Here is an 11,125-nt window from a genome sequence, read left to right as displayed (position 1 = left end):
GGGGTAGTTAGAATGATCCATAAGAATGTGAAAGTCTATGTTCTAATTTATTACACAACTCCTTTGAAAGCCGATTGGTTTTGAATTCCAACCAAAGAAAAAGAAACACGTATGATAAGGGAGCGTTGTCATTATGCGCTTCACCTGTTATCCTTCAATGATTTGTGACTTTTTTTTTTTTTCTCGTCTTTCCTGATTGGTTTTTCAGCATCCTACTGATTAATTGAAGATTCAATTAATGTTACTGCTATCAATTAATTCAAACGTTACTGTTTTCTCAGTGACTTTTCCAAATTTTCCATTAATGTTATACTACTATCAATTCCTAGCTCCAATAATTATAATGTAACTGAAATCTGGCCTTTCGTACGCTACCATTTAATTCTGCTGGGACGAGCTACAGCAACACTTTTGTCTCCGTGCTTGTTTTCTGCAGTGTTGTACCAGCCCCGCCAAGTTTCATGACTCATGACAATTTGACAGAATTAAGTATGGGAAAACGCACGACAGATTCAATAAATTCCAAATTAAGAGCTTCTTTGAATAGCAAGTTCTTGGAGTTTTGTATAGAGTAATACACCGTGACAATGTGATGGTGTATGCGAGATAAAAGGGTTACTGAAAATTGAGTCGAGAGAATTTGTGTGAAAACTCGCAAATTGAGTCCAAGCATGTTTTTGACAGATTGAAATGAGACAAACAGAGATGGCTCACCATGAACTGGATCACCTGATGTCAAAGACTCAATTGTGCTTCTAATATTATATTAAGGTCTGCCTACGAGTTGGAAGTTCTTACAAAAAATTTGCAGACGTGAAGCATCTAATAGGTACGCACAACTGCACATGTCCGTGTAATGTTTCTACATTGTGTTCCAATGTTATTAAGAAACACCTCACTGTGAAAATCATGGGAAACTTCCAAAATTTACGAGGAGAAAGTGGAATGGAGTTAGTTTGAGCGTGGTTAATGTTCCTAATGTCCCTACCGCCTAGAATCAGAATGTTAACCTGTGCTTCTTTTTGTTGCCAAACAGTCTATTGCAATGTTTCTGGGTTTTTGTGCATATTTCTAGATTTCTAATGGGAGGTGTTCGAATCTCGTTGCTAATATAGGAATTGTATTGATGACCGATTTGTAAGGACTGTGTGAATGACGTATTGTTTCAAAAACATATCGTGACTCATAATTATAATAGAGTCAAATTCATCCAAATTTTGTATTATAAAAAAAAATATTAATATTACTTACTAATTAAATTAGGCCTTGGAAACATGGCGAGAGATAGGCGTTGCTCTTGTGTTGCAAAATTGTTGGGCCATCCATTGAGAACACAACATCAATTCACGTGGCATTGAAAGTGTTTGGATCATATATAAACCAGTGCCTGAACAGCTCTACAGCCATTAGCCCAATTGGACGAAGGCCCTCAAAGGTGTATCGCTGGAGTCAGTTGGACCCTTTGAAGCTAAGGCTTGGAGTCGTTAGAACACGAATAATTGCACATGTTTCCAGACGTGGGGCAGGTACGACTGTCAGATTAATCGTTCCCTAAACAGTGTAATATTTTTCGAACGTTTTGTAATTCTATGTAAATTTTTTATACATTCTTATAACAGATGTGTGATATTCTATACTACTCATGTGAGTCTCATATATAATAATTGCGTCTCCGTTGTTAAGTTTATAAGTAGTTCATGTAGAATTACACTTTGTTCAAAAAATATTACATTATTCCGAACGATTATTACTAACAACTGTCAAGCTCCATATCCCAAGTTCCTAGCTTTTATGTTTCTAACTTCGAGCCACTTGGAAAAGTCTCAAATACCACTCATTTACGATGATTCTATATATGTAATAATGCAAATTTCCAAACATATGCTACCAAGAGTCACAATCAAATGCATGTTTGTTGTTTTCTACTTTTCTTTGATTCAACAAATGTGCAGTTTTATTCAAACCAGTCGATATTGGTAATTTTTTTTTTGATACGATAGCTTCCTACACTATGGAGAGCGGGAGGGGCTAAAAAAGTCTTGGGGTAACTCGGAGGAGACTGAACCACCATCGAATCAGATGGGTGCAGGCAAAAGTTTTAAACTCTTGCCTCCCACCCCACTAAATCTTAATGCATTGGTGGTGGCAACCAGCCTTAGTCAATATTGGTACTTGTTATAGCTAATTTGACGCACTGTTGTCTACTAGTACTCTGTATAGAGCCTGCCAGTTTTTGGAAACTTCAAAAAAGGACAGCTACTTGAAAATCTTCAAAAACCATTCAATTGGTTTTGTCGTGGTATAAACTGGTCATCATCAAATGTTTGTTTAAACAAAATCAGGACAAAAAAATGTGTTAGGGTTTGTATTTTTGTGCACCTCGTGTTACTCGCACTTTGATTCAGAAGACGTATCAAGAAGCCCTTTGAAATTTTGGTGGCGGTCAATGAAGTTTATCAACAAATTTCTTGTTAAAATAATGAAGACAACTTTGGTGTTTGTCGGATTTCATGATTAATTTGAACTAGTAGACTACAATGACCAATTACTTTAACCAAGAAAAAAAAAAACTCTATTAACACTTGTAACACTTGAACTCAGACTTGGGTTAACTCAGAAAAGATGGTTTAAGCTTTGGCTGCATATAATTTTGAATTTAACTCGAGCAATAAACAAGTCAAAATGGATTGTTCGTAGAATCATAAATCTGACTTAGAATTCCAATATTGGAATCAAAAACAAATTAAGATCGAAAATAATAGGTTTGTTTGGATAGAGTATTATTTGAAATAATTACTGTAGCACTTTTTGTGATATGATGTATGTGAGATAAAAAGGTGATTGAGAATATAAAAAGATAGGTTGAAAAATGTATTTATGATGCAAGCGAAATAATGTCGCGGAAGTAAAAAAAAAAAATTGTATCTGTTTGTCGATGGGCTTGTCCTTGTACAAATAAAATGACAGATGGACTAACAAATCTTCATCTTTCGGGTTTGTTTTCTACTTCTACTTCTACTTCATGCTCAAAAGTCAAGATAACTAATGCAAGAAACAAAACCTTAATTACATACTAAATGTTAAGCAAACAAAGGTCACAAATGAGTTTTTTTGGATGTTTATCTAAAATTTTACTGTAACTTACTATAGAAGTTGTAACAAAAAAAATTTGAAGTATGTAAATTTTTAAGTATTTTAAAATATATAGTTTAAAATTTTTGAAGAATTTTTTGAAATTATCATAACTAAAAAGGTGGTAAAAAATTAGTAGAAGTCAAATTCGGCCAAAAATAGGGCAGCTGACTCGGTAATGACAAGGTCAATCAATGGTCAGTAGATCTTCATGTCCTGGAGGTTATCTTATCAGGGCACGCTTCAGTCTAGTCAATTTTCTGTGGGTCATGCCGACCGGTCAGCCGGATGGGTGATGCATGCAGTCCACAATTGTGCAGCAGTCCAAGAAGACGATGCCCAGAAAATTCTGATGCAGAATATATACTAAGCAGTCCAAGATAGCCTGCAGTGCTGAAATCCAACTGACTGCCTCTGATCTGTCGAAAAAGGGCAGAAAAGAGTTGGGTTTTGTCCGGTTTTGTTTGATTGATTCTTGTAGCTCCTTTAAGATTGTATATGTATCTCGTTAAATTTGTCTAGTACAAATAAAATTCACGATCTTTTATCGTTTGGAAAAATAAAAAATAAAATTCACGAGTATATCAAAATTATATGAGTTTATACCAAAAGAAGCGCCGTGATTTTGAGGCAGGGATGATCATTCTCTACAAAGCCATGATTAGCTTAAAAAAAAAAATTGTAAGTTTTGAATTAGTACGTAGGTTTGTTTGGACAGTGAAATTATTCATATTTTTCAATTCACCTTTTTATATTCACGATCACTTTTTTATTTCACATATATTGCATCACAGAAAGTGATATAGTGATTATTCCAAATAATATTTCAAATAATACTATATCCAAACAAACCCACTAGTAATTCAACTCTTAAATACATTTATTTTAACAGTAACTAATACATATACGGAAAGTCACAAAAATTTATTCCACATTTATTTTATGTTCAAAATGAATTAGACTCTCAAAAAATGAATATATACCTTGTGAAAACAAATAAAATTACAAAAAAAAAAAAGGTTGACCTGACCACCGTCGGTCCCATCCCAAGTCCAAGATCGTATAAGTCACAGTCATTTAGGCCCCATTTTCCACTGTTATTGCACGAGTAATAGTAGTAAAACTACAATTAATCTGGTCATTTTTCTAATTATTATTTTTTGTTTGCACTTTTTATGCTCCTATAAATATGTTACTAGTATCATGTCCTCCCTTTTTTTATAACTGACGTTTAAGAAATTTGCTCTTAAGTACTTTTATCTGTCGTTTTATTATCCCCATGCAGCATTAATTATTTTTTCACAATTTTACCCTTTTATCTCTCTTTTCATAATTGATGGGAGTTAGTTTGCATTGCTTTTGGCCTGGTAAAACAGCACCATTTAATACTCTAGTGAGAAAAAATATGGGTGAATTGGACAATTAATGAGGGTACAAAAGAAAAGTAGTGTATAGATTTAAACAATGAAAAACTTTTCTTAATTGGTATGCAAAACCTTAAACGTCAGTTATAAAAAAAGGGAGGGAGTAGAATATACATAGAGTCATAAATACATCAATCAGATGTCCCCCCAGAAGAGACGTTATAATAATAACTACCTCTATGACGATGAAATGTGTGCATCAAAAGTCCAAGTCTCCGTCAACTCTTCTAAAAATTTCAAAGTCGGCGGCCGCTATGGTCTAATCTAATATAAATTCACGCACTCCATGATTCTTTGGTGAAATTAGAGTAGTAGCCATTCTTACTCCATGATTCTATGCTTTTTGGTCAATTGTGAATATATCCATTATGCTTTTTTTTTTTTTTGTGTTTATTCTAAACGGCAACATTTTTATTTCATTATTTAATGGATACAAAAACCATAGAGTACATGCAAGATAAAATTAGAATATAAGATGAAGGCAAAGAATTGTTTTTTTAATACTAAACTCAACAATCGTGCATTATGCGCAATAGTCAATATAAAAAGAACAAAAAGGAAAGACAAAAGAACAAGAAAGCATATGCCACTGTCAGCCGTGACACACGTCCAGTCTTCCCTCCCTCCCTCGGGGTAACTAGTACAAAATGGAAAAATATACCATCATCTAGTAAATTCTTTTCTAGGAAAAATACTCCACCACTGAGCTAAACCCCGCTTGGGCCGTAGGTCAGCAAAAAAATATTCAAGAATTGTGTCAAATCACGCCAGTGATTTAGTAAGGTCTGTGTACCTATTAATCCATAACATAAAATTTCTTTAGACTCTCCTTCCCCTCTGGTCTAGGATAGATAAGTCGTCCAATAGTTATCGTTTTCAAAAAAAAAAAAAAAAATCTAATAAATTCTTTTCTATGACTTCACAAGGAGAAAGGCAAAAAGTGAATAATCAGTAAAATAAAAAGAAGAACAACCATAAAATAACTAATTTGGTATGTTGCACAATAATTTAAGAATTTTTTTAACGGATGCTCTTAGACGCTCGTTACATACCTAACATTCACCTAATTTATCATATATATACACATATTAACAATTATTATCTTCTCTTATATTTATATACTTTTTATATTTAATTTTACCTATTCCCTCTTGTATTTATTATTTTCCTTAATTAAGTTTATACTTTTAAAAATATAATACTTGAAATATATTTTAACGAGTGCCTTACAAGCACGCGCGCTAGATAAATCAATAATTTAATGCAAATTTAAGTGAGATACGGCCGAATCACATCCTAGCAAATTGGCCTTGTTTGGAAAGTAATTTTCCAAAGAAAAATTGTTACGTCTTCTATGAATATATTTTTTATTTATTTTTTTTACTTTACATATATCAAATCGTTACAATAATTTTTATACAAAAAATGCAATCCAAACATACCGCTAGCTTGCACTTCTGTCTTTGCCAGCCAATGACCGACCCGCCATTATAATACTACAAAGGATATTTCCTTCCCCCTTCCCTCCCTTCTTCCTCCTACTTACATATGACACTAGAAGTAGAGTATAACAAAACAAACTACAGCTAATTTTCACCGGGACAGAGTCATTAATATAGTCTCCGTATTCCTCCCAAGTCCAAGCAGTGGAAATATACTTAGTACTCTGATTAATTCATTCCGCGTTGAGGTGCTAAAAATCAATATGAAGAACGATCATCATCATCATCATCATCATCAAGAATTTGATCATCATCAAGATCATTTCTTTCAGATGGGTTCTTATGGAACTGCAACTCCTGAAAGTGAGAGGCCCACTTCATTTTCTGAACCTACTACCTCATGCCAGAGTCCCTCCTCCTCTGCTGATCCTCTTTCCCCGATCTTCAAGACCGGTAAGTTTAATGAATTTCAGGAGATTTAATTTCTGCTTTTTGGAAAGATTTTAGTGATTGATTTGGTTGAATTTTAACTGCAGAAGACAAGGGAGATGATTCCAAGGTGGTGGTTCAAAAGAAGAAGAAAAAATTAGAGAGGAAGGCCAACAGTTATGTTTACAGAATTCGTGAGCATGGTACGTTATCATTGTTAATGTTTTTGTGCTAGTATGTAATTGAGAATTTTCGTTATGCAGTTGCTCTCTGCTTGTTGCAGGGGGAATATTTAGTTCTTGAAAAATTTCAAACGCGTCTTCTAAGCAATAAATTTGGTTGTTATTGTGAATTTGCAGTGAAACTGGGGCCTAAATTTTCTGAAACAGTGAAGGGGAAGTTGAGTTTGGGGGCCAAAATAATTCGAAAAGGGGGGCGAGAGAATATATTCAGGCAAATATTTAGCGTAAGTGACGGGGAGGAGCTGCTAAAAGCTTCGCAATGCTATTTGTCAACAACCGCTGGTCCGATTGCTGGAATCCTCTTTATTTCCACCGAAAAGGTCGCTTTCTGCAGTGAAAGACCAGTTACCTTATCGGCCTCTCCCGGAGGTGTTGTTAGAACACCATACAAGGTAATTATTAATTATACTACGTCTAAACAAATAGATTGTTGTACCACAGTTATGAAAATAATCTACCACAGCACCTCTCTCTCGATCAGCTAACTCTCAAAAAAAAAAAAAAGAAAAAAGAAGAAGAAGAATTACATAATTTATCGTAAACTGATGGATGTTTTTATATTGGAGTATTAAGTTTTTTTTTTTAAATATGAATTGATTTCTTTAAGGAAGAAAATGGAGATTATTTCAATTCATTTCTGCTAATTATACAGAAAGAAAACTAGCATATGCCGGAAATCCCTTTTTTTTGGGTGTGTGTGTGTGTGTGTGTGTTTTTTTTTTTGGTATTGTATTGGTTGTTCCTTTGAGCAATTAGTTATTGGCAATGAGTAGTTGATCTACTACGAGCGTGATGTTTTTGGGACAGTAAATTATTTGAGATAATTTTGTGAAGTAGTATTTTTTTTATGTGATGCATATGAAATAAAAATATAATTAAAAAATATGTTGATGATGTAAATAACTTAGTGTTTATAAATAAAATGAAAATAATACGTAATTCAAACACATGTAATTGAGAGATGAGTAGTTGTATATAATTCATACCTAATCTCATAAAGTGCCCTTCTACTATTGGATGAACTTCAACTGCCAACTTCTCATTTTGCTTTTAAATCGATGGTTAAAAGTTAAAAGCTTTAAAATGCACCATTTTGAAGAAGAATAAAGATAGAGTATTATTTGAAATAATTACTGTAGCATTTTTTGTGATGTGATATATATGAGATAAAAAGATAATTAAAAATATAAACAGGTGAGTTGAAAAATATAAACAGGTGAGTTGAAAAAGAGAGAGAGAGTAGTCTCTGTCTCTCCGATTTTTTATTCATTTCTTTCTTGTCAGTTGTCGCTCTTGTTCCCTGGCAATTTCTTCCGAACCTGAAATTTCTGCCTGCCCTTGAAAGCCGACAATTGGATTTGTTTGGATTGCTTCATATTTTTCCAATTTTATTTACTTACATCATCTTTACAATTTCCAATACACCTTTTTATCTTTCCAATATCTTTTTATCTCACATACATCACATCACAAAAAATGTTACAGTAAAAATATCTCAAATAATCCCAAATAACTTACAATCCAAACAGACACCTGGCCCGGGCGTTGGCTAGACCCTAAAGAACAGGTGACAACCACTTGGATTGTTGAATTTTAACTGTGGAATGATATATATATATATATATAGCTTGGACCTGATAAAATGGTGTAGTGATTCTAGAAAGTGAAAAGTGGGCAAAATCACCTTTTCATCAGTACTTAAATTTATGTCAAAGTTTCTATTTAGTCCCTTCACGCCACTGTTAATTTCTTCAGTCGAGTCGTGAAACCCTCAATGTCAACAACTCTTCATTAATTACTGATATGCTTGCCTTTACAGGTTTCAATCCCCGTGAGAAAGATCAAAAAGGCCAATGAAAGTGCGAACGTGGATAAGCCGGCAAAGAAGTACATAGAAATAGTTACCGACGACAATTTCGAGTTCTGGTTTATGGGATTTGTACGCTATGAAAAAGCCTTGAAGAATCTCCGCAAGGCAATTTCCATGTCCAGCTCAATGCCCTTTTAGGTTTAGCAAAGTTTGGGTAGAGCAATATATACTATATAGTTGTGCTTAGCGTATGGTCTCGTGAAGATGAGAAGAGTCTTGCATTAGTTTGTAATTCTCCGCTCATTCAGTCAGCGGTGTGAGATTTAAGTCGTTTGGATTGTTATTTTTAGAAGTTTTTGTAGAAGAATATATTGTAGTAGTTTGATGTATATGAAGTAAAAAGATGATTAAAAAATGTGTTCATGAAAAAATAATTTTCATGTCCAACGCAATGCCTATTTAGGGTTAGCAAAGTTTGGGTAGGACAATATATAGTTGTGCTTAGCATATGGTCTCATGAAGATGAGAAGAGTCTTGCATTAGTTTGTAATTCTGTATTGATTCAGTCAACGTTGAGAGATTTGGTTTGCCTCTACTTCAATATGTATAGGTCGAGATTATTGTTTGGCTTTGTGAATTTTACAGCAAAAACAAGCAGATAATAGCAGATAAATAACGATATTACTTGTTCTTCAAACGCAAGGACCTGGCTTTTTTTTTCCCTCAACAAAAAAGAAAAAAATTTTGATACAGACACGTCTCTATGAGAAATTCCTAGCTCTTTGGACTTTCGAACAGCAGAGCAATATTTCACTCAACATTAATGAGTGTGTTTGGATTGTCATAAGGTGAAATAGTTTACATCTCTATAAAAGTGAAATAATTACGTCTCTATAAAGTGAAATAATTTACAATCCAAGCCGTTGCTATAAGGTTATGAAACTAACAAACGGCTTTTTTTGTTGTTGTAGATTTTTCTCTTTTTTTTATTTTTCTTTTTCCTTTGTTCAATTCGTTTTTGGCTGCAGTTTGAAAATGAGGTCAGGATAGGTCAATTTTCTTGATGAGTACACCTGCCGTAAACATGAGGACCCACAAACATGAAAATTCCTAGAAGTTACTGGTTTTTTAAGATTGCTCGGGGATCTAGGTTTATTTGCCGAACTTCTTACTTTCGTAAGAAAATATCAGGAAAGATGCAGCTTAATTTTAGTTTGTTTCTGCCGCTTAATGGTATGCTTTAGTACATATTTGAAAAAAATGAAGAATTTAGCACAAATTAAATGTCTGTACATGTTTTGCTGTAGAGAAAAGGGAGGGCCTACATCATAAATGAGTGATGTCAACGTATATTCTTGTTGGGCATCTATGAGACGAGCTCTGTCACTTTGGAGTAATTAGTCTGGTGATTTTAGGATGTCCCTCCAGGCACAAAAAAAAAAAAAATATATATATATATATATATATATATATAAGATATATATATATATATATCTTATATAGGTAAAGTATGAATCGCTTATGAACAGTGGACAATGGGCCAGTTATACTGTGATTGTTGTGACTTTGAGGGGCATTTTGGTCTTTTGCCATTTGGTGGCAATGGTTCTGCTAGAATTTCACGCGGACGATTGTGGCAATGAGCAATTCCTGCTGGTCCGTGGGCAGTTGGCGGTCAGCAATTTCCTTTGTTTTCTCTTAGCTTTCTTCTTCTTCTTAGCTTTCATTCTTTTTCTTAGTTTTCTTTGGCGGCTTCGGCAATGACTTGAAAAGTTTTCTTTCGGTTTCGAAGTAGTTCACTGTTTTGATGAAAGATATAACCAGTCAGTGCATTATTTTTTGTACTAATGAAAAGTTGCAGTACTGTGTTATTATAAAAGGGGTCCATGAATTGTCTCCTAACAACAGCATATCAGAATCTTGTTGGGGCAAATTCATGGTCACAACATTTTTTTTTTTGGTGAAAGGATAAACTTTCTTCATAAAAAAAATGTAATTTAAGAAATGGATTATAGTTTTTTAACTTTTACAGTAGGCCCAACTTTTTCCTTTTGAACATGAAAAAATGATTCAATAAATACATATTTTCTAACCTTAAACACGAATATATTATCCCATTTGTAGGATAGTTCTACCAGTTATTTCTTAGCATTTTATTTTAACCTATCCTTAAACACAAGTTGATTTGAAATTCTAACAATAATCTAGTATATATATATATATATATATATATATATATATATATATATATGTATATATATATATTCAAGAACCTAAGGAAATCTGTGAATACAAATATGAGATATAAGAGGAACGTGCGACACAGATGATGGAGGCAAAGTAAAACGATGGAGACGGCAGAGTACTGGCTAGTATATATATAACAAGAACTAGTTTGAACGATCACCTGAGATGAACATAGCTCGGATCATTTGGCGTCTTAGATTCCTCAAAATGACTTGCTATTGGATGGTCCGCATCTCCCCCCTCTGATTTGTCTCCTTTGTCGGTTGTGGTTGTGGTGGTGTTGCCCGGACTGACTCTCCATGTACACAATTTCTATCCGCTGCCCCCCACACACGGGCATGTACTGTTGCTGGTCCTGCTTTGAAACTTTCAGCAGCGCTCCAAGTCAAACCATATCTA

The 11,125-nt window shown here is 33.9% G+C and overlaps 1 protein-coding gene and 1 long non-coding RNA gene across 3 annotated transcripts; one reads left to right on the top strand and one right to left on the bottom strand.

The window, feature by feature from the left end:
- The first annotated feature begins 6,121 nt into the window (after positions 1-6,121).
- LOC140004348 (putative GEM-like protein 8) lies at positions 6,122-9,074 on the top strand. Of its 2 annotated transcripts, none has more exons than XM_027265801.2 (4): positions 6,122-6,451; positions 6,538-6,630; positions 6,787-7,061; positions 8,489-9,074. In XM_027265801.2, the coding sequence occupies exons 1-4, from the start codon at positions 6,262-6,264 to the stop codon at positions 8,675-8,677; spliced, it is 747 nt and encodes a 248-aa protein (XP_027121602.1). In that variant the 5' UTR covers positions 6,122-6,261; the 3' UTR covers positions 8,678-9,074. The 2 variants fall into 2 exon arrangements, with proteins under 2 accessions (XP_027121602.1, XP_071901895.1); XM_072045794.1 differs by having other exon boundaries at positions 6,535-6,630.
- A 655-nt stretch (positions 9,075-9,729) lies between these two features.
- Positions 9,730-11,125, bottom strand: LOC140004896 (uncharacterized). Its single transcript, XR_011812712.1, has 2 exons — positions 10,887-11,125; positions 9,730-10,278 (listed from the first exon to the last, which is right to left on the bottom strand). It is a non-coding gene; the product is annotated as an uncharacterized lncRNA (long non-coding RNA).

The sequence above is a fragment of the Coffea arabica genome, chromosome 4c (genome assembly GCF_036785885.1).
Source record: "Coffea arabica cultivar ET-39 chromosome 4c, Coffea Arabica ET-39 HiFi, whole genome shotgun sequence".
Classification (NCBI taxonomy): domain Eukaryota; kingdom Viridiplantae; phylum Streptophyta; class Magnoliopsida; order Gentianales; family Rubiaceae; genus Coffea; species Coffea arabica.
This window is presented reverse-complemented; position numbering and strand designations above follow the sequence as displayed.